This window comes from Micromesistius poutassou, assembly GCF_964030765.1.
Source record: "Micromesistius poutassou genome assembly, chromosome: 2".
NCBI lineage: Eukaryota > Metazoa > Chordata > Actinopteri > Gadiformes > Gadidae > Micromesistius > Micromesistius poutassou.
In genome coordinates this window covers 21,223,624-21,248,439 of record NC_140272.1, presented here as the reverse complement: position 1 = coordinate 21,248,439, position 24,816 = coordinate 21,223,624, and the positions used below count along the sequence as shown (strand labels likewise).

At 43.0% G+C, this 24,816-nt stretch overlaps 1 protein-coding gene across 2 annotated transcripts in view; it reads right to left on the bottom strand.

Annotated features, from left to right (window-relative positions):
- Nucleotides 1-14,865, bottom strand: part of slc12a5a (solute carrier family 12 member 5a) — a gene marked incomplete at both ends in the record, with an annotated part of 127,002 nt that extends 112,137 nt beyond the window's left edge. For both annotated transcript variants that reach the window (XM_084463905.1, XM_084463906.1), the window contains one exon: nt 14,715-14,865. In XM_084463905.1, the coding sequence (XP_084320031.1) occupies nt 14,715-14,865 (151 nt within the window). The remainder of the gene's footprint in view (nt 1-14,714) is intronic.
- Nucleotides 14,866-24,816: the final 9,951 nt, after the last annotated feature.

Sequence of the window (24,816 nt, the reverse complement as noted above, 5' to 3'; positions counted from 1 at the left end):
TTAAGCACCCTGGTTTTGTTTTTGGAACCAATGGCGGTATAGATATATATAGATAGTGTTTTGGTGGTTGTTTTTTGAACCAGTGGCAGTATAGATATATATAGAGAGTGTTTTGGTGGTTGTTCTTTGAACCAGTGGCAGTATAGATATATATAGAGAGTGTTTTGGTGTCTGTGATAGGAATTACAGAAGAAGTGGTCTCCTTTATTTGAGCTCTGGCAGCACACATAATAAATACACTCACCTCTCGTTGATCAGTCTATTGAGTAGTCAGCCAGGTTAAATTGGTCCAGCTCAACTCAATTAGAGGGCACACCAACAGCTCGGAAAGTTGAGTGCCATCAGTCGTGGTTGTGTGTCGAATGAAGAGCCTTCATACCCCCCCTCCCCCGCCAAAAGGCCCCCAACACTACTCTCCCCCTTTGAGCCAAAAGAAAGAGATGGATACGGATAAGAGGCCGTAGGAGAAACAGACACGCACCAACAGTGGAAAAGTGGGAGTAAGGGAAATGGAATGAATGCAATGGAAATAAATGATAACTTATGCACTCATAATATTGTTTGCACACCTAATCAGGAAATGCAAAAGTGGAAATGTTCTTACTTGCACTACAACACTGACAATGTTGGGACAAATTTAATATGTCAATATAATCATTGCTTCAGGAAAAGTAATTTCATTATTGTGATTGATTCATAAACAAATACATCCTTTCTTTAGTCAATGGATTTCTCAATGAAGCTAGCATTCCAGGAGAGACTTGGCCCACCTTTCGTTTCAGATTCAGAAAAGCTACTTCAGAAGCCATCGGGATAGCCTTTAGAACTGGCATCCACACACAATTCTGTTTAAGTACATCTCTTAACTAAAGTCAGAAGATATTATTTTACAGCTAAAGAGCACGTGAGCCCTTCAACTGGGGATCAATGCTGCACCATCACTGCTGCTTATCTGCATAAAGGTGAACCTTTATAACAAATCAAAAGGCCTGATGCTGGTGGACATGGTTCTTCATCCCTGGGACTGAAACACACATGAGAGAGACAATTAAAGAGACAGCTGATCAGAGCTTTGGTATCAGCTATCTGAGAAATTGGGGCCTGTGTATCAATTTGAGCCACAAGCGCAGATGAGCGCTGATCAACTGATCGATGATGACATGATCCATTTCTTGCCTGGTGACCTTTCCAGCTGAATTATATTCCCTCTCCTCTTTTCCTTCTCCTCTTACCTTTTGTTCATCCTCCTTGTTTCTATAAATATGTTACAATGCAAGATAGTGGGTAATGCAGATTTCACTGCAGGCAACTGGAACACTTTCATAACTAAACATAAGTAAGAGGAAACATGAATAAGGCGTTTCAGAACATTGATAATAATAATTTTATATAATGGAAATAATTATAATATAATGGATATCGTTTAGGTTAAGACTGTGATTCTTATTTTCAAATCATGGCGTTAGACACTGTCATTTAGGCAATCTGATATTATTGAATTGTTTACTCAATGCATCAATATCTCGATCCAAGTCATATATCTAGTATTCTAAGCCTGTTTAGCAAGTAATCTGGCATCCATGGCATCTTTTTATACATTATAAAACGTGCCATGGGCAATTGCGGGAACAGGATAATGTAAGACACTGTGCTAAAGACAGGCCTTTTTTTACAAGATCCCTATGTATTGTTGTGGCTATGTTCTGCCCTCTAGTGGTGTCAAATCATGTGATGCAACTTCATGGCATCAGGAAAAATGGATGTCTTGAGCAAACATTTGGAGTGTCTTTTGTTGGGTACTTGTGAACAGAAAATTATGTTAAAATGTGAATAAATATATCAATATAAATGATATGATATAGGTTATATTATTATGCTTATGTCTGTATATCTCTGAGACATGAGGTTTTCTTGTTGCCCCAATCATTTTGCATCTATAGTAAAACATTCTAAGTGTGAGGGCTCAATAAACTGCCTGTGCAAACATTGAACTTTCTTGGAGGCAAGCATCTGTGATGCTTGTGATGTCACAGGGACAGGAATCCCCCCATCACACCTATATATGCCAAGGCCGGCACCTTCATAGGCACTATATAATTGTGGCTCACTCTTCCTCTCTCACACACATACTCTTTCCATAACATATACAGACCCAGATACAAGACCCTCACTCCAACACACACACACACACACACACACACACACACACACACACACACACACACACACACACACACACACTCCTATCATTAATAAACTATGAGCCTACATAGGAGCCCAGGCATGAAAGACTGTTATTATGTAACGCACGCATGAAATTGTAAATCACAGGCCTGGGCTCTGGTTTTTCACAAGTGGGAGTGTTGGACTGAAATAGCATGGATTATAATGGGGGTGGGTGGCTTCACGCTGCGTTCGCCTCGATACGTCCTCCCTGTGGGAGGGACCAGGACTCTCCTGCATCTAGTTACAACTGAAAACTGTTGGAATGTGTAGAATTAAACCCAATACAACGTAATATATGTAATATAACAATGTCATAAAATTGAAATATAGTGACGCATGGATGGATGTTCAGATATAGGGCAAGACAGACAGACAATAAGTGACAAGGAGAAAACCCACATTGAGCTACTACTTGACTACCTATATTAAAGCCAAAGCTTAAACCACCATCACACAATTCCCCACACAAGGCCACACCGTTAATACGATGAACACGATAGAACTCCTTTGGTTGTTACTCGAATAATCAAGAAGGCCATTATGCAACAGCTGTGGGGGGTCCTGACGACAGCCCTCCTTCCCCTCGTTCCCCTCACTCTACGCGTGTTCCTGCTGTGGTCTGGCTGCAAAGGCTGCGCTGCTACCTCCGCTCTACATACGAGCTGCAGGGCTAATCAGCGGCGGCAGATAAGACCCGGGGACCGGGGGTCTGGAGGGGAGGGGGAGGGGGGTTGATGCGATGACACGATCGGCAATCAGCAACTCCTTCCTGTCTAGTCTATCCAGGTGTGCCAGATGACACAAGTGGCCAAAGCTCCCTCAGCCCCCCCCCCCCCCAGCCTCTCAGCCATCCACCCCTCTGGGATACATGGAGTGTCTCTGTTTCTGTGCAAATCAAAGGGCAATCTGACATGGAGATTCAAGAGGTCTGCAGCTCTCCTCTGCCCCCAGTGTGAGAGCACCGGCAGCTGCAGCGGGCGAGCGCTGAGGAACCGCGTGCCAGAGGCAGAGGTGTGTGGAAAAAAGAGAAACTACGAAACTGTGCAATCATCGTGCTGGAGCAGGAGTACAGGGCTAAAAGGATTGTCTTCTGTTCACTTGTTTTTTTTTGTGGTGGTTGTCTTTTTTTATTTTGTTCAATTGTTAAGAGAAAGGGAGGTGAATATGGACGACAAAAGGAAATGAAAGAAAAAGCGAGGAGGAAATAGGGCGATTTCGCTTTTTAAGGAGAGACATAGAGAGAGGGGGAATAGGAGGGAGAGAGAGGGGGAGAGTGAGCAGGGAGAGAGACCTCGTTTGCCAAGGCTGTTGTGTCTCCAGTGTAGTGGTGGAGCCACTGCAATGCACCAAAACCAAGGGGAGAGAGAGGGTTGGAAGAGTGAGGGGGTGGGGTGATAAAAAGAGAACGAGAGACGGAGACAGAAAGAGATATAGGGAAGAGAGAGAGAGAGATACAGAAAAAGAGGAGAAAGGGGTGAAGCAAATTACAAAATGGGAAGGCAAAATGGGAAGGCAGAATGAAAAAGCGGGTGGAAGGACGGAACTGGAAGGGAGAGAGGGAAGGAAGGTGTAGAACAAGGCTGGCATAGAGGAGAAAACAAGAGAATATCCAACGGAGAGAATGTCGAGATTCAAGATTCAATAAACATATTAGCCATCCATCTAGCTTTAGAGCAAGCCCCTGACAATGACAGGGAGTGGCGGCGGGGAGGGGGGGGGGGGACAAAACAGAACATCACATCGACATTTCACTTTTCGGCTCACCTTGTTATTCACAAACCCTGCTGTAGCTGCTCTACCTCAACAAGTAATGCACTGAAAACCACAGACATGCAAGCACACACACACACACACACACACACACACAAAGAACCAAAGGTACGTGACACTTGCAACGTAGGCAACCTTTCAGCTTCTCCGCACATACCATTTACAAAACAGGCCAACCCAAAATAAACCATTCACACATTGCTGGGTTTTGAACCATCCATTCAAACAACCAGAAAGCAAAGTGGCCGTGAATTCACATAACAGGGGGGGGGGAGAAAGAGAACAAAGGAAGAGAGGGAGTGAGTGAGTGTGTGAGTGAGTTAACTGCTTCAGGTAAAAGAGAGATATGGCCTGCGGGGTGAAGACTGTAGTTGACAGAAATCCTTGTTAAGAAGGAAGCGTTCAGAAGGACGTGCTAGCTAAGCATGGAGTGAGAGGGATTGTTATGTTATGCAATGAGTGTGCCCATAGTATCCCATCTTACCTGGCCCGACAACTGGTTAGAAGAAAACAGGGGGGGGGGGGGGGGTCAAGCAAGATTTGATGTATTTTATCTGAGTACTTTATCACAGAGACACAGAGAGAGAAACAGTTGGAGAGAGTGAGAAAGATACAGAGACAAAGAGAGAGGGAGAGAACTAATGGTATTGTCATGGCTCAATCCAATCCTGGGGCTCAGTGATGGTGGAACCGATTCCCAAAATGGCCAGAGCCTATTTCACTGTTCTCTGTTAAATGAACCCCTGTCCTTCACCAAATACATTTGTTGATTGGATGGATGGACTGATAATCGAGAAACAATGATGATTGGATTAATAAGCTAATTAAAAAAATAAATTTAACTATTGATAACTACATTAAACATAACTACATTTATCCAATTTGAGACAATGTTTGAGATACTACAGATAAAACTATTGGATTAAAGTTCACAGGGCTCTCATTCTGTGATGTACTTAAGTTTGAACTGTTCTTATTCCCATATCTGTATTGGGATCTAGAACTACACAGCGATCATTCATGGAAACACGTTAATGTCCTGGTGTAGCTGTTAAGTGGTTCTAACCACCACCAATGGCAAACACTTTTTGATGTATGATTATTGATTCTGTAACCTTTCTAATCGCCCAACTGGAGAAGCGTTCTTTGGCCCCTTAGAATTATTCATATTTGAATGTCAGCTGACGATGTGATTTGTGGGATATGTTTAGATGGCCTGCGGGCCGAACAGTTCCACACAAATGCTGCTCCTGACCACCAACAAGGGTAGACGATGGAGTTTGTAGAGTCAACGACAACATCACAAGTTAAACTGGAACACCCATCTCTTTCCAGAGATCATGCTCCATGGAGTGTAGCTTAATTAACTGAATATGGTGCTTGAGGGGATGGTAAAAGAAACCACCTCTGGTGGTCAGCCACTCATCGGCTTGAAGCATGAATGCAGCTCAACCAGACATCTGCTTTAAGGTTTTCCCAAGAATCCCCATGCCTAGATAAGTAAGTTATTGAACTTTCTTCGTTCGTTCGTTCGTTCGTTCATGTGTGAAATGTGATTGTGCTGGTGGTAAATGTATGATGGTTATTTTGTCTGTGGCTATTCTTAGACTTATTTCAATAAAATGAATACATGAATAAATAACAACTGGGCCATATCAAATTTAATGTGGTTATGCTGTGCTTAAGTGCAGCAGGAACCTTAATGATAAAATCAAGAGAAGTTCAAAACGGCCATGCTTTGAAAGTATGAATGTTCATCAGTATGCAAATTGTGTTTTTGTGTGAATCGTTTCCCCTCCAATCTAAACAAAATGCAAATTCTGGAAATTAATTTGTAATATTTATGGTTGTAAAAAATGCCGAAAATAGCATTTCATTCATTTGTCAGGTAAAGCACAAGTTGAAAAAAATTACACATTCAATGCATATGTTCCTTGCATGCTACTGGACTGAATGACTGACCGTACACCCACACGGATGCCATATTATATTACTATATTATAAAACGGGTGGCTTAAATCAAGCGATCTGATTGGTTCCCAACTGTTGTATATTGAGCATATTGTATATTAAGTATACATAGTTCAGAGTTCAGTATCACTCCGCACCTAACTTGAACTGTTGTTTATTTAAGCAATCTTACACAAGATAGCGTTCTTGAATATCATTATTGGTACGCGAAGCACAGCCGTAGGAACGAGGCACTTGCTCCGAGTTCCTACAGCTACAACTTTAACTAATCATGTTTCACTCAGTTTGGACGGCATAAAAGTTGTGTTCACACCAAAAGCAAAGCGAATATTCTACTTGCGTTACTTTGGCGAGGTTGCTTATGCGAACCGCAAACTTTTCTTATGCGGGTGATTTAGTATCAAGCGATATTCGTGGGAAAGTTCAAATATTTAAACCCGAGCAAATAACGAATTTGAATCTTCCGCGAGTAGAATCACCCGAAATCTGTGCAAACCCGGTTGTGCAAACCTATTGGCGTCTATTGGCGTCTTTGCATTGACTTTATATGTATTTGCGCCGTGTGTTAGCCTTCGCTTGAAGTTTGATTGAGTCAACCTCAAAACACTTGGGCAAGTGTTTCCGCTGATTCATTGTCAACCATGTCCACCACCATTGCGAGTCCAAAGACTTTGGAGAACCCAACGTCGTTGTTTACAGGATCATATTATCATCCGGAGGTGCACACAGCTTTTGGCCGTGATATTTTTGAGCTCTGGAAACGGCAACAATCACTTTCTCCTCCATTTTGTGGTTCAATCCGGATTTCAGGGAGTGAACGCTGTTATGCGTCACGACCAAGCGTCAAACAACATTTTTTGGAAAAGTTCAAATATTTCAACTCGAGCATAGTGTTAACACGAGTAGACTCATGTGAAATCCGCATGAACCAGATTGTTGCCTTTTTTGCCACGGAAAATACACCTCTATTTCCTTCTTTGCATTGGCTTTGTATGTATTCATGCCACGCTTTCATTTTTGGTGTGAACGCACCTTAAAACGTATTTGGGCATTCATTTCAGCGAGATAGTCAGCAAAGGGGGAGTAATATCCTTAATACAAGCCCTACATCTGGATCGGGACCTGATAACCATGCATTCATATACATTACCCAGTCCAAGGCTTATTCCTATCTTCATGGATTGATTCATAGACTGCCGCATCGTCACTTTAACCATCCGTTCTAACATAACATATCCCAACATATATAGTTTGACCTACACTGTTCTGCGGTCACCCTTTGACATTGCACATGGCACGTCATGGACTGTAATGGTGATCGAATGGTTATTCTATGGTTGGCACAAACCAACACCAGCCCTGGTAAAAAGCCAACACAAAGATAGACTGGGCAGATCTCAAAGAATAATGATGTATATACATTGCACATAGTGACACACACACACACACACACACACACACACACACACACACACACACACACACACACACACTTCTCTACATCTTCTCACCTGTCACGGTGCTATGGCAACCAGCCGGAAAGCTGGCCAGTGTTGTGTGCTGGCCTCACACAGCCCACAGATAACTCACCCTGTAAGCCCCACAGGTATTTCAGCTCCAGCTTAATCCCCCGCTTCCGTAACTCAAGGTCACAGACCAGATAGTTCTAGTCCGGCTGAGAGCAGCTCCTTGTTACAAGACACTGTTCAGCAAGGGCTTGGAGTTCTAATTCAAAGGGAGGTTTTCACCTTTTGGAAATGTTACCAAGGATGGAATATGGATCTTTGCTCTCATTGGCTGAAGTGCCCCTCTGGACAGGCTTTTGCTTGAGCCACTGCCCCTAAGAATGTCTTTGAATTGCCCTGTGTGTGTGTGTGTGTGTGTGTGTGTGTCAATCTATTTGGTTTTAATGGCAGATATTTTGTTAGTTATACGAAACAAATGCATGTCCCCTTTAGTCTGTGTATGCTTTGCTTTACAGTCAGTCACAAAAATAGATTGGAGAGAAATTGGCCAACATTATCAAATTTGCGTCCACAACCTCAACCCTCATCTCCCACTGTAACAAACAATCATTATGTGAGAAAACATCCAGATGATTATACCGCCATTCTGTTCTTCCCTTTATTTTCCCATGTAATCCCACCACCCCTCTTGTTTACCAGAGAGAGACAGAGACAGAGAAAGAGAGAGAGAGAGCGAGAGAGAGAGAGAGAGAGAGAGAGAGAACGAGGAAACAAGAGAACGAGAAAACAAGAGAAAGAGAAAACCTGAGAGAGAGAGAGAGAGAGAGAGAACAAGAGAGAAAGAGAAAGAGAGAAAGAACATGAGGTGGTGAGAATGAGAGAGGGGTCCTCAGGGAGCAAGAGGCCTGCAGTGTGGCCCCTGAGGGACTCTCTGACCTGCTTCCACCCGACAGCTCTGGTAAATGGAGCTCTCCAAACATGACCAACAGGAGCCCAGATGAGCCCGTTGCCCATTCATCAGCCGCTGAGGGGCCGCCGTGGTGCTGGCATTTCAACCTTTAGTAGAACACCTCCTGGGACTTGTGGGTGTGGACCTCTACAATTTACAAAATCCTCTTCATTTTATTTCTCTATGGTGAGTGCATGTTTGTGCATGTATGTGGAATTACCACACATTAAAAACAAATATCAAATGTTGTTTTTGAATGGCAGAGAAGAGATTTGCTACGTTGATCAATATAAACAGAAATTGTCCCACAAGACAGGTAGTGATGTGGATCCAACAATTCAAATACCAGGAAGATTGCGAGTTACTATGGCAGCAGACATGGCAAGTCTACGAAGTGACATCATCTGGCCTCACATCTACCTTTCCTGTAGCGTTCCACCTTTCCTCCATTTCGTTCCATGTTATCGTCACCGAGATCTGCCCGGCAGCCTGCCTACATGTGAGGAGCCTTTTGTCACTTTCTATCCATTGCTCTCCACCCCCATCCCTGCGACGCAGACACACTTACATAACCACAATGCTCTCTTTCTCTCATATATATAAAAGGTCATAGTGCCCCCTGTTGACTCAGCAGTGTAAATGCAGAACATTTGCCTAGTAACAGGATTAGATATCTCTAATCCAATGCAATGGCAAACATGACTCAACATAGAACATTCCAATATCATATATATATATGATATATATCATATTTTACCTTAAAAGTTGACCTTTAAGTTGCAGAAAGACTTTATAGTCGATGACTTTAAGTTTTGCTGAGATACTGCTGGAAAATACTGAGAAGCAGATAGTTTTTTGAGTGCTCATGTCGATGGGCTGCCCTCTGGTGGTAATCAACACCACTGCACACTCATTCACTCAGATGGAAGGAACCTCACCAATGAACTGCCCTCTGATCATCTGATTCAATTTAAACAGCTCTCATAAAAAATAGATAGGGCATCAGACATCCGCAGGTAATGGCGTATATGAGTTGTATCGATTAAAACAGTATTGATGGCCTCCCCCACCCCTACCTTTGACAGCTAAAGAGGGATCACGTTGTAAGTGATGGCCCAGCTGTGTGCATCTAATGGTTACCGTGATGAGAAATCAATGAGGCTTCTGAGGGAGCGTGGGCAGCCCTCTAATGACATTATAGTGGAGGCAGACGGAGGAGAATAAATCAAATGGATTTGTAGTATGAAACAAATATGTGATGGTGGTTATCTGTCTGCATGTACAAATGGGAGTGCTTTTGGCCATCTGATGTATCTTGAGGGATGCCTTGTTGTAACCCATCATTAATAAAGGGACATTTAAATTGGGAGCCTTTGATTCTACAGCGGATTGACTCTGGAACTGAAAAGAATCCTTTAAAACCCTCTGTACCAGTTATTACTATTGCTGTGACTAAAATATCCCCTTTAAGTATCATATGCAATTATAAGTCAGACTGCAATGTACAGAGGCCGCCACTAGGTGGTTAAGAGGAGCTGAGTAGTGTGACATGCATAATGCAATGTCATCAGTCCAAAATCAAGTGCCCATCTTCTATTCACCCGGTATCAGTGATGGCAGAAAAACAAAAAGGACTGGCATGCACAAAACTGTTATTTTTTAAACAAATGCCCACAAAAGCATGAACACATGCAAATACGCACAGACACACACAGGGGTGTTGGTCCTCAAACACGTGGCCATGAAAAGGCCTTTTGTCCGTTACAGATAATCATCACTGCCAACCAGCAAATTGGTCTATTCAAGTGTTGGTTAACCATTGCAGTAACAGTCCCAGCAACGATGCAAGGGATTACAACACAGTTTCGTAATCATCAGGACACACAACGTTAGGCCAGTTTGACAGGTCTATGAGGCTGTGCAGATGGGAGGTGGTGATGGGTCAGAGTAACAAACGATGAAGCCAAAACAATACTTCATTGTTTTAGGATGAATTTGTAGTTTGTTTTCACGGTAAGAAAAGTCTTATCAAGCAACCAATCCGTGTGAACAAACCCACATTGTCATATCAAAGTGCAGACACACTTTGGTTGTCCATCAAACCCGAGGACGACTCATTTAATGATCAGATCTTTGATGGCTGAACATTCCTCTCACACACAAACACACACACATTTAGAACCAATTGCCACAACACGCCCTTTGATTGGTTGTGAGGTCATTAGGTTGCCTTGCTGTCGGTGTGGTTGTGGGTCGGGGGTGTGCGTATGCTGGGTCATTCTGTTCCGCTAAGTATTTGACCCCAAGAAATAAAAAAAGGGAACAAGCTGACACAGATTAAGGCCACTGTCAAGCTGCCCCTCTGATCCCGGACCGGGGATGATGGTCACGTATTAACATGGACTGACAGGGCCCATTTCATCAGTGAGGACCAATGCTCTGGGGTTTGAAAAGCACCTCACTTTGACTAATTCTCATGTTCTCACACACACACACACACACACACACACACACAGACACACACACACTCTTGTAAGCTGCCCTTTTGCTGAAATCACCCTTTGACTAAATAACTGCAGTCCAAGCCAAGGCCGATGGAGTTCATTAATAATGCAATGCTCTATAAATGGAACCAGCCAGATCTGCCTAAAACATGTCGGGACCAAGGAGACCTGCTTGCTCAAGGACTAAGGAAGAGCATACAGAGTGAATTATTGAGTCTATCAAATACAAAACGAATAGACTACTCCCCTTTGGGGCTACACTTGAGTACAGCCAAATAACGGTCCAAGAATCTTGAAAGCAGTAGCAATGCAAAACTCCCCTGTACAGTAAACAGTACAGTACTGTAAAAATACACTTACAGGCTTGGCACACCATTGTTGCTGTCGAAAGCAAGAATTAGGAATTCCCCAAAAGTGCATTGTTTGCTAATAACAAGAATGCATATCCAATAAAGTCCATAATCAGTTGTTCAACCACTCTGTTGCAAAATATACAGTATGTTCTTAGCAAAGGAACAAAAACATTTAGCAAAAATCATGCCCTTTTCATAATATTCATTATATAAAAGATGCAAACAAAACAGTGAAGCCAAATTCTCAATATTTTCTTAACATGTATTCTGAACATATTCTGAAAGTAATCTACATGTGTAACATTCTACTCTGTTTACCCCAGAGCAGATATAAACTATAAACCATCTTAACAGCAATCAACTCCCCTGGCCCGCCTGTCCACCGGAGCCCGGCCAGCCTCTAGTGTTGACATAGCTCTCCCTCAAGCACCTCCACATGTTCAAGGGCAGAGGGCACGCCCGCTAGACAGGCCAGCAGGTGTCTGCTTTCTCCCACCGTCGACAACCACAGACAGCTCACACCTCCCTCCTTGCCCATCGATCAGCAGCCCTGGACGAGGTTGGGGGAGGGGTGGGGAACCACACGCAAATGAAAAAGTCTGGTAGACTTTTGCATGGGGCCTGCTTGGTAGATGAAAACAAGGCTTTTGGGTTAAGACACCATGGAAAAAAACACTGGGATGATTGATTTGGTTCTGGGAAACTGCCAAAACGGCCATCGATGACACAGGTGTGAGCTAAGGTGCAGGTGTGTTAATGCAGAATGCAGTAATGCACACGTGACACTACTGTGAATACATGCTACATTTACAACACATTGCATCCTCGAGTCTAGGTGGTATGCCTGTCTGTGAAGCTCTATAACTAGACATTGTTCAAAAATGTACAAGGATTTCACTGTAAATTAGTCCTGACTTGTCTTAGATTGGAGGGTTCAGACATTTTCAATTTATTATTAGCTATTATAGATAGTTGACTACACTTTGCATTCTAGCCAACTGCTACCGATTCTCAATGAAAATGGAAGAGGCTAGCGAGTAGAGAACATTGAATATTTAACCTTTTGTTCATGTTCCAAAAATAGACCACACATGAGCATAACGACCTATTCATTATTTTTCCTATTTCTGATTTCAAGTACTTGAGATATCGTACATGCTTCTCATACTATACTATTACCCCTAGTAATCATTCAGTAAATTGCTGACATTTTGTTGGAATTCTGCCATGCCTTGTTTAATTAAAAAATATAGATATATCAACAAAAATAAAAAAAAAGAAATATTGTAAGCTTAATGCTTTAACAATCCTTGATTATTATACAGAAGTCCTTTCACCTCTAAAAACATTTGCAAAAAAACACTGGTGAAAATGCACAGTGTGTCGCAAATAAGGCTGCACAATATTGGAAATACATCATATTGCAATATTTGGTCTTTCTGCGATACGTATTGCGATATGATGAAATTTTTTTTTAAAGGAATGGATCATTGTATAATGATTGGGATGATTTTGTAGCGGAGTCCATCTGCATTGATCCCTTTGGGAGCGCTCTCGTATGGTGCAACACCGGCAAAGGCATCCAAAATATTCATTGCTTTTGCTTTGCATGGCATTCAGATTTGGCTTTGCACTCGTTATACAGAGCTTTATGATGCGACTTAAATGGGACAATAAATCATTCGTGCTGCCTTTTGTTGTGGCAACAATTGCAAGGCACTTGTTTTTGGTCAACATTGTCTTTTCTGAAACCAAGATAATAACATACAACAGACGTTGCCGTTCTCTTTGGAATTAAATCTTCTTGCTGGCTCATTTTGAAGTTTTGTTCTATGACTGCTTTGGTTGTCTGATCATAAACTGATCAACATCAGTGATTGGTGGTTCGCTGTGTATGCAGAGCCTGCGTGTAAACAAAGGTTGTGTATCCAAGAACCCTTAAATCAGAGTAAATTATGTCATATCAGACAGACTTCTCTTTTAGATTAGTCATGGAAATAAGAACTGTACAACATTTTTGTTTATAAAAAAATAAAAATACAAATAATAATAATTGTTATTATTTATTATTGCATGTCCAGCAATACAAATATTGCACATGCGCGTGGATTTCAATAGGAAAACGATATATAGTGCAGCCCTAATGGCTGCCCAATAGAAAAGGATGGATGGATACAGAGACTAGACTCTCAGCAGCATTGCATTTTCGACGAGTGGAAGTCCTACCACAAAAACATTCCCCACCTCTTGAAGGAACACCGGCTGCTGCTGAGCTTGGTTCTGTGAGTTGGATTTTTTTTAACCATCTCATGAGGATGATGACGACAACAAATGTTAATGAAATACGTTGTTGGCAAATGCTGACGGGGCATTTTTCTCATTGGCTTTTCCCCTCTATGGTGGAGGAGGGGTGGTGGGTCGGACCTCTAAAAAGAGAGTGGAGGGAGGGCGTGGGAGGGGGAGCAGCTGAATCAGTAATCAGCGGTTTCCGTCTCTCAGCCCTGGGTTAATTGTGGCCATCCGTCAGGCCGTCTCACATGCAGCACTGGTGCTAAGGCACTGCCATGTCAGGCCCTGATCCAACACCCAGGAGAGAGGCTTTTTGGAAGATGTATTACTCGCACATATACGATATACAGTATGTCTACATGTTCAGTAAAAATGTTAATTGGAATCAGAGTACACTCTGATAGATAATCAGAAACTGATTAGGTCTTCATCATCAGTGTGCTCAGTTCAGTGTGAGAGTATTGATCGATTTTGCATATATATTTATACATGACTGAACCTGAAAAGTGGCACTTTTCTGGTTTAATCCATAAATGGCTATATTCTATCCCTGGTCCTAAGGGGGAAATTCAGCCTCATCAAGCCCTTTGTTAGCCTTTACAGAAATGGTTACAGAATGGAGCCCAAATGAACCCTTCTATAGCCACTTCAAATAAGCAAATGAGCAAAACGTGGACCATGGAGATTTTTGCAGCCTCGATTGTAATGCACAAATTGTTGTAACGGATGCACTTAGCATTCTGGTAACAATCAATATAACCTTGGAAAAGAGGGGGCATCGTCTTGCAATTGGCACGTGTTGGGAAATGGGTATGGCTGACGTTCACTGAGACCGCCGGTATATCATGAGATCCAGTCTTGCAATCAAAGAATAACACAAACCAAAAATATTCCCCTGAATATTTCAGGCTGATTATTATGCCAATGTAGAACGAGACATGACAAGATGATACTATCATGAAGATATTTACATGACAAAAACAGTCTTCTTGATCAGACAGTAACCCCAGCAAGGGCCAACACGCACACGCACACACACACACACACACACACACACACACACACACACACACACACACACACACACACACACACACACACACACACACACGTGTCTGAAGACAGTCTGGTGGTGGCGCCGTTGTTAGCCAAAAGCAAACCGCTCAGGCGTCAACGTGATTCCTACCTTTCAGCACCACCACCTCGGCGGTGGCTTCAACCTCTTTGTCCGGTGGACAGCTGGTAGTCGGCTCATCCCCTTCGAACAGCTGGTTCACCTCCCCCTGGACGTCTGAGGCGCTCCGGTCGCTCTTGGAGACCGTAAACCTCTGGCTCATGGTGACCGACCGGCACCGCGCCGCGGGGGACCGGAGACGGATTAGACGACCTGGGCTCGGCCTCGGTCAATGGACGATCAGCAGAACGGTGAACGACGTCCACGATGAGGACAAGGGAAAGAGCTGATTTCACTTTTGCAATGCACTAGTTCCTTCGACGTATTTGGCAAGTTTTGTTCCGAATACTACGTCTTGGGAGAGCCGCGTCTTTTTGTTCAGTGATGTGATACAGAGTGGTCCATAGGAGTGATACGGAGTGGTCCATAGGAGTGATCCACAGCATCAACCGGTGTCTCTGATGGCTGCGGCTCCGGGTCCTAGAGCCGTCCTGTTTATAACCCCTGTATAGCCTAGAGCGCAACAGTGGGGTTCCGGAAGTAAAAATCCCATTCATTTTCTCCGTAGAGGTTTTGATTAAAGTAAGGGTGAGGCTATTTGCACCCCTGGTGCAATTATCAGTACATGCTATTTGCACCCCTGGTACAATTATTAGTAGGTATATGCCAGGGTTGCCAACTTTGGGTTTTTGGCTGGCGTGAGACTCTGTAAATCTTATAATGCTTAGATTATAACAGAGTCTGTGGATGGAATTGTTGAGGGTGGGGTGGGGGGGTGGGGGGGGGGGGGGGGGACAACGTTTGCAGCGGATTCTCGGATCAACTGGGACGTTGTAGGGAGATGTCTTAAACTCGTCTTCTTTCGTTAAAAACAATGCGATGTGGTCTGGTCTAGTCTATTCAAGTCATCAACAGAAATTTAACATAAGTTTTTTTTTGGCGTGACATTTGTTGCGTGTGCGTGAGAGCGTGAGATTGATGCTGAAAGAGTGTCACGCCAGACGCGTGAGAGTTGACAACCCTGTAATAATATGCTATTTGTACCCTTGTACAATTATCAGTATATGTGTTGCACCCTTGAAAGAACGACTGTCTTCTAAGTTACCCCAGACAGGCCACTCAACCAAATTAATGTGACAGATTCAGGATTCCTCAAATGTTCATTCATTTATTTAAATGTAATGCATTGCAGTAAAAGTAGAAAAGTAAAAAAAAAAAATGAAATATTATCCCCAGAACAAACACTGTTATAGTGACAGGAGTTTGGACAGTGTAGCAGTGGCCCAGGCCTAGGCTTTGTGAGCAAACAGAATGAAAACTACAAATAATAATCAGACTATAAAACAATCAACTCCAAGTCTGCCACACTTGCAAATCAAATCAATATGAACAAAGATTAAAAACAACAAACTCAAACCAAATCAACAAAAAGAACAGCAAACAAAATCACGAACCAAGAAAAGCCCTATAGGCAGCAACCCTGTACAGCCCCCTAGATGTCACTTTGCCCAATGAGTACTGGGTTAACCCCCCCGGATTAAATGAATACAAAAATAACACAAATTAAACTAAGAATGAATGAAGAAACACATAACACAAACTAAACTAAGAATGAATAAAGAAACACATAACACAAATTAAACTAAGAATGAATAAAGAAAGAAACACATAACTCCAATGAATGACCTGGTTAGAACATCAGACAAGCAACCACCATTCAAATCACTCACACAATCATTCTGTACAAGCACACTACCGCACTGCCACCACCGACACACGCATACACAAGCATACACACAAGCCAGAACAAGTGCGTCTAAGCTAGATGTAGTAGCAGCAGCTGCTAGCAAGCAGCCGGGGAAGCAGAAGTCAAAGCATGACGGACGCGGCCAACAATCACGATAGCAACGCAGCAAAGCAGCAGCCAACAGGTTGTCTGTGACGAGGAGTTTGTCTCGTAAAACCAGGAAGTAGGCCTACTACAGCCCTCTGTGAAATAACCTTGCATTTAGTTGAGTCACAGCCTGAATAAACCACGGAGGCCACTTTCCACTCTTAGGATCTTAACAAACCCAGCATCAGCTTTATGCCCAATGTGCAGAGCAACAACCAAGACTCGTGTCTCTCCACCACCACCATTAATGGCAGCCATACTGATTAAGGCATCCACACCTGTGTTTTTAAAGAGGCCCACATCAATGACTCACTCCATGCCACACCCCCAACATTTCCTTTGTCTTCGGGCATCAGCCTACCACATTTAGTTTGTCAACTTTATTCTCCCCGGACTGCATATATATATTTTAAAGGTTTTCACCAAGCAGCCGGAATCTTACACGTTGTGTCTATTCACGTCCACGTTTTTCAACCCGCATTCCGGAACCACCCCTCATGACGTGTCAGGTCATACGTCTACTTCTGATAAACAAGTTTCGGATATGGTATATTTCTAGGTTGCCCCCTCAATGTATAGGCCTACTATTTTCACCCCTGTGCATTTACCCTGGCATATTGATCACACAATGTAATAAAAAAAAATAATAACTGCTGCAGACTAGGTAACCCTGACAAGATCTTCTCCGAACGTTTTTAAGTGTGGTGATCAGACTCCTCAAATACATTTGTAAACAAACACCTGTAATGATTTTGGGACTATTGCTGGCCTCTGGTGGCCACTATGACCTTTTTTCTTGTGTCTTGTTGCGTCAGCTCATCGTCAGCTCATTGCGTCAGCTCCAGCCATCCCCTTTTCGCACTGAAAGAGCAAGGATAGCATACGTGATTTCCCTGTTGATCGACAAAGCTAGAGCTTGGGTGACCGCCATGTGGCAGGGAAAGGGCCCAGAATGCTCAGACTTTAAGATTTTTTCAGAGGACATGTTGAGAGTTTTTGATTAGTCTGTTTCGAGTGCTGAGTCCGCAAAGAAACTCATGTCTATCCGCCAGGGCAAGGGTAGTGTGGCAGACTACGCTATAGCCTTCCAAACTCTGGCTGCTGTGAGTCAATGGAATGAATCTGCTCTTGCTGTGGCGTTTCATCATAGCTTGTCAGACACAGTTAAGGATGGATTGGCTTCTGCAGGCTGCTCAAGTGGTCTTGAGCCTCTCATCTCCCACGCCATTCGTCTTGATAATCGTCTCAGAGAGCGGTGCCGCGACCAAGGCTCCAACCAGAGCTATCCTAACACTCCTGGCCAGTCCTGGAGCCCGGTGCCACTACCTCTTGAGAATCCAGAACCCATGCAGATCGGACGCACCCACATTACTGCAGCAGAACAGGAACGCAGAAGTGCTGTATCTATTGTGGAAAGCCCGATCACTTTCGAGCTACTTGCCATGCCACATGCCTCTTTTCCAGACCCTTGTCCGTGCTTCCCGAGCCTCTTGATCCTGCTGAGCTGTCCCAGGTTCCTACAGAGTACCTGGATTTGAAAGAGGTTTTCAGTAAGAGCCGGGCCACTGCACTCCCAGCACATCGATCTTATGACTGTGCTATCGATTTGTTGCCAGGTACCATGCGTCCTCGAGGAAGAATCTTCTTTCTCTCTCTGCCAGAACGCAAAGCCATGGACACCTACATAAAGGACACTCTGGCCTGAGGCTTCATTCGGCCTTCAAAGTCCCCAGCTGGAGCCAGATTTTTTTTGTTGCAGCCCTGCATTGACTATCATGGCCCGAATAAAATAACTATACGCAACCGTTACCCACTCCCTTTAATGTCCACAGCCTTTGACCTCCTGCAGGGTGCTACATTTTTTACTAAGTTGGACTTGCGCAATGCCTATCACCTTGTCCGCATACGGCAGGGTGATGAATGGAAAACTGCCTTTAACACACCTTCAGGGCATTATGAATATCAGGTGATGCCTTTTGGTCTAACCAATGCTCCAGCAGTTTTCCAAGCTTTAATTAATGATGTTCTCAGAGATAAGATACATATATATTTTTTTGATTATCTTGATGATATTCTAATCTTTTCTAAGACCCTTCTCCAAAGACTCCTGAGGAATCATCTATATGTCAAGCCTCAGAAATGTGAGTTCCATGTTCCAGAGGTGTGCTTCTTAGGATACATCCTGAGAAAGGGTGAGGTGCAGATGGATCCAAAGAAGACCCAGGTGGTGCGGGAATGGGCCACTCCCAAGTCTGTTAAGGAGGTCCAACGCTTTCTAGGGTTTGCAAACTTCTATCGTAAGTTAATAAGGGGTTTCAGTTCCGTGGTAGCGCCCCTCTCCGCTCTTACCAAGAAGGATGGGGGCCCATTTCGTTGGAATCTCCAGGCAGAGAAGGCTCTCGAGGATCTTAAGCAGCGGTTCTCTTCGGCACCCATACTGGTTCTCCCTGACCCATCACAACCTTTTATTGTTGAGGTTGACGCTTCAGATGTTGGGGTTGGGGCTATTCTTTTTCAGCGCTCCTCTGGAAAATTGCATCCCTGTGCCTTTTTCTCACATCGTCTAAGTCCTACAGAGTTCAGGTATGATGTGAGGGATCGTGATCTTTTGGCTGTGAAGATGGCCCTTGAAGAGTGGAGACACTGGCTGGAGGGGGCTCTACATCCATTTCTGGTGTGGACTGATCACAGAAATTTGGAGTACCTGCAGCAAGCGAAATGTCTGAATCCCTGTCAGGCTCGATGGGCCATGATTTTCAGCCGTTTTGACTTCACCCTCTCGTACCGACCTGGCTCTAAGAACGGCAAGCCTGATGTCCTGTCAAGGCAGTTCACCACCAACAATCAAGAGGATGAACTGAGCCCAGTCATCCCAAGGTCCAGAATTGTGGCTCCTGTTCGGTGGGGCATCGAATCCACCGTTAGACAGGCGCAAGACCCCTGAACTAGTCCAGCAGGACGCCTGTTTGTTCCCCGACGAGTGCGGGCCCAGGTCCTCCAGTGGGGACATTCTTCTCATCTCACGGCACACACAGGGAGCCAAAGAACTTTGGAGTTTCTGAGATTCTGGTGGCCTGAGATGGAGAAGGAGAACCGGGCTTTTGTGATGGCCTGCTCAGTATGCACCCACAGCAAGAATCCTCGTCAGCGTCCCCAAGGATTGCTGCACCCTCTTCCCATTCCTAAGCGCCCCTGGTCAAACCTGTCTGCTGACTTCATCACCGGTCTGCCTGAGTCTGAAGGTAACACTATTATTCTTGTTGTGGTTTTCCAAGGCCTGTCGATTCATTCCGTTAAGTAAAGTACCTTCTGCTTTAGAGACTGCTAAACTAATGTTTGATCACGTGTTCCGAGTGTTTGGGCTTCCCAAGGACATTGTGACAGACCGTGGGCCCCAGTTTTCCTCTCGGGTGTGGCAGGCTTTCTTCAAACTCCTCAGGGCCACAGCCAGCCTCTCATTTGGCTATCATCCCCAATCCAACGGGCAGATGGAGAGAGCCAATCAGGAACTCAAGGCTACCCTGAGAAGCCTGGCAATGGACAACCCATTGACATGGAGCTCCTGGCTTCTGTGGGTGGAGTACGCCCATAACACCCTCCAGTCCTCTGCAACCAAGATGTCTCTGTTCCAGTGCCAGTTTGGCTTCCAGCCACCTCTGTTCCCTGAACAGGAGGAGGAGGTGGGAGTGCCTTCAGTGAGCCACTTCATGAGACGCTGCAGGAGGACGTGGAGAAACGCCCGTCAGGCGCTTCTGTGAACATCCAAGGCAGCCCAGGTCCAGACCAACCGGCGACGAAGGCCAGCCCTGTGCTTCCTTCCTGGCCAAAGGGTTTGGCTATTTTGGCCAGGGATCTCCCTCTGCAGGTGGAGTCCTGTAAGCTTGCTCCTCGATACGTGGGCCCTTTTAAGGTTGTCCACAGGGTCAACCCAGTTACCTACAAGCTTCAATTACCCCGCTCCCTAAGAATAAACCCCACCTTCCATGTTTCCCTTTTGCAACCGTTGCTCTCATCACCTCATACCCCTGCCCCCAAAGACCCCCCTCCCCCTCGAATCATCAACTGTGAACAAGTTTTTACTATGCACCGGTTGCTGGACTCTCGCCGGGTGCGAGGTGGAGTTCAGTACCTGGCGGATTGGGAGGGCTATGGCCCAGAGGAACGGTCTTGGGTTAAGGCGCGGGACATTTTACAACAATGACAATAACTTTATTCGGGAGTACCACCGTCAACATCCTGACCATCCACGGAACATCAGGAGACGTTCCTAGAGTAGGGGGTACTGTTATGATTTTGGGACTGTTGCTGGCCTCTAGTGGCCACTATGACCTTTTTTCTTGTGCCTTGTGTTTTGTTGTGGCATGTGCTCCAATTTTCCCCGCTTCTCATTATGTGTTCATCTTGGGTTCGCCACCTGAGGTTCATCTTCTTGATTGTCATGTGATTAATTAGTGTGTGTGTGTGTGTGTGTGTGTGTGTGTGTGTGTGTGTGTGTGTGTGTGTGTGTATTTAAACCTGTTTTTTTGTTCTGTCTGTGGTGAGTCATGCTGAAGACTTTGCTCAGTTTTTTGCGTATTTCCTTTTTGAGGACTTTTGTACTGGATTATCATTTTGGATAAGCTTCCCCTGCCTTAGTTGAACTGTACCTTGTTTTACCTACCTTATCTTCTGAGCTTTTGGAAAACTTTATTAAAACTTAATTTTTTACACTCCTATCCTTAGAGTAGTGGGTTAGCTAGCTGCTCTAACAACCCAGCGACCCGATGAGTTTCAATGAGTTTCTGAAAGCAGTGTTTTGAGATGGGATATATGTAATTATAATTTGTAAGCCCATGTTGCAAATATAACAACAAAAAAAACTTTAAAACTTGACACATGATTGTGGACTATATGGAAATAATACAATTTTTTTTTGTTGTCATAATTCAGCTTAATATTTAATATATTGTTGCTTAAGCCTTAAGGCACATTAACGAGAAAATGTCAAACTGGCACTGCATGTTGAAAAGGTTGATCCCCTGATCCAAAGTAAACTTACCATGTGGAGCTCGCTGTTACCATGGGAACGTTTACCCGCACACACAAAAGTCAAGAGGTCGATGACTGCTGCCACTGAACTCCATCACTTACCCCTTAGATTAATGGAAAGTTAGAGAGCTGTGGTTAGAGCTGTAGAGGAAATGAGCTCTACATGTTGAAAAATATGTTGATATAGAATATATGCAAAAAAATAAAAGTAAAACTAAATTATGTAGCACTAGCAGTGCTTTTTAGTAATTTGGTAGAATAAAAGCTAGGAATACATAATGCTGAATGAATACATAACTGGAATACGAGACTGAATTCACATGTATTAAAAATGAGAAACATTACGCATTAATTGCAGTCAGCAATGAAGGAACTACCATGTCGATGACAAGGCTATACACTATATGAAACACTATACATACACACACACACACACACAGAATATACGACACAACTTACAAAAAGTATTAACAATATGAACAATATAATAATGACAAAGGTTATAAGATGCAAGAAACGCACTAAACTATTGGGTTGGAACCATTGCAAAAAAGTTTTCAATAGTTTATGGGATGAGGAGTTCCTTCACTCGTTCACGAAAAATAATGTAAACAGTCTTGTACCTTTGCCTTTTCTTCCATTTTCCAAAACCTTTTTTTTTTTCTTTGCTTTAAATGTTTTATAGTCACAACAAGCCTGACGTATGATTGGCTTGGTTCCAGTGTTAAAACTCTTTATAGAACGATTTTACGAAAAGTCAATGGCAAAAATGAATGGGAAATTTACTTCCGCAATGAGAACCTGTTTCGACTTTTCGTAAAATCATTATATGAGTTTTATGCCTGGAACCAAGACAATCGTTCGTCAAGGTATTCGTATCCATAAAACATTTGTTTTTCGGAGCATTACATTTTTTTATAATGTTCTAATCAGAATTCTGAGATTAAAATCAGAACTCCAAATAAATGATCACATGTGGCCCTAATCCTCTTCTGCAAAATGTCATTCACAATCACAACAGATAAGGATCATTTACTGCGTCTTTCTTTTCTCTTAAAACTCTGCAAATGGTTAACCAAATGTAACAAGGTAAAACCAGCCCGTTAAGCATGGAGCTTTCAACTGCTGTTTTTATGAAGATACCCCCTGTAGTCTAGGTCCTGGGTAAGATATGTATGTGCTTAATTCAGCTGAGAATATCTCAACTGTTATAGACTAATATGACCCCATTGAACAACATGGGATGTGTGCCAAAATCTCTACCTGGGACGAAAGTCCTGAAAATTACCACATTAGGTGACACTATTATCACACTACAGGTGAATGGGACTTTTTTTCCCTTTATAGATATCCTCATACATTTCTACCAGTTTAATCTTAGTATATAGATTAAACATAGATTAGATTAAACTTCATATTAAGTATATTAAATACTTTTTGTATAACACTTTGTCTTAAAAATAAAATGAAATATGCAAATTAGGCAATGTTTCATTAAAGATCCCATGACATGCCACCAGGTGTGGTGTGATTAGCCGTTACAAGACGTCTTGGAAATCTGCCCCTTATGACATCACAGGTGGGCGTGTACACCTAGATGTGTGATAGATGTGCAACGTCTACTACAGTCCACTGGGTAGGCTGGTAGACTGATCTATCCAGCACCCATCTAGGTGGACACGCCCACTTGTGGTGTCATAAGGGGCAGATTTCCAAAATGGCTTGTAATGGCCAATCACACCACACCTGGTGGCATGTCATGGGACCTTTAAATATGTGTACATATAAACTCTTGAAGCTACAGATTTTCTGAGGTTGATTACAATGTTTACAATGAGCATGTTGTGTAAGTATAAGAATTCTGGTTTGATATTTTTAATTGTGTTTCAGTAGATGTTCAGTGTGGATGTCGGGTGTGTGGGGGGGATGTCCTGTTTTGTGCTGTATTGAATGGAAAATTATAAATACAATACAAAAGAAAACAAGAGTCCAGGTATGGGGATGATGATGATCATCATCATCATCATTCAGTGATAGGATTTCTACTATTGCCTCCCTTGCATCTGCAGTACTTGCAACAACGGATACCAGCTACCCGACAGGGATGCCCATTCTTGTGTCCATGCTTGCTACACGAGCAGGGATCTGGCAAACCTTCAGGTTTTGAGATTACAATCTCAGGAACTAATAAACTGCCCTTTCTTACAAAACCATAAGCATCAGCATTTAAGATCGAGGTGGCGTCTGTAAATGGTGCTTGGACACTTCAAACAACTTGCCTTAAGTATGGCATGTCACTTTTCGATTTTTTAATCTCCATAATCCACAGATAAATTGAAATTCATTAATTAAAGCTTATCTTACCATGTTTCCTAGTATTATCTATTTGACACTGGATGGATAAGTTGTTCTCTCACTCTCTCCAGATCTTTTGGAATTTTGTAAAATAAGCTTTCAAATATGAGTAATTGGTATGTACCAACTTATCTGTTCTTTGTGAGGAATAACTTCATGACATGAAGACACTGTGACTTCATCAACTTGTCTGAGACTGTGATCACAAGTTGTGATGAACTGGTGATGACATTTTCCCCATTTTGCAAAAGAACAAAACAAAAACACTAGCAGTTAGATAGCTAACAAACTGTAGTTAGCTAGCTACAATACACACCAAATTAAATAAAATTTCTTTACATCAAATCAGAATGCTTACACTCATCTATGACCTTATAATCATGGTCATTGTGAACATTGTGATCACCTCAGAAAATCTGTAGCTTCAACGATTTATATGTAGGCCTACGCATATTTAATGAGATATTGCAATCCTCATTTGCATATTTTATTTTATTCTTTAGACTAAGTGTAATACAAAAAATATTTATCTTAATATGAAGATTAATCCGGTTGAAATGTAAGGGGATATCTATAAAGGGAAGAAAAAGTCCCATTCACCTAGTAGTGCGATAATAGTTAATAGTTAATAATAATAGTTAGTTATAGTAGACTTGTTATGATAATTTTCAGGACTTTCGTCCCGGGTAGAGATTTTGGCTCACATCCCATCCCACATCCCGTTGTTCAATGGGGTCATATTAGTCTATAACAGTTGAGATATTCTCCACTAAATGAAGTGCATCCAAATCTTACCCAGGACCTCTACTACTGTGGGATGGAACAACAATACCCACA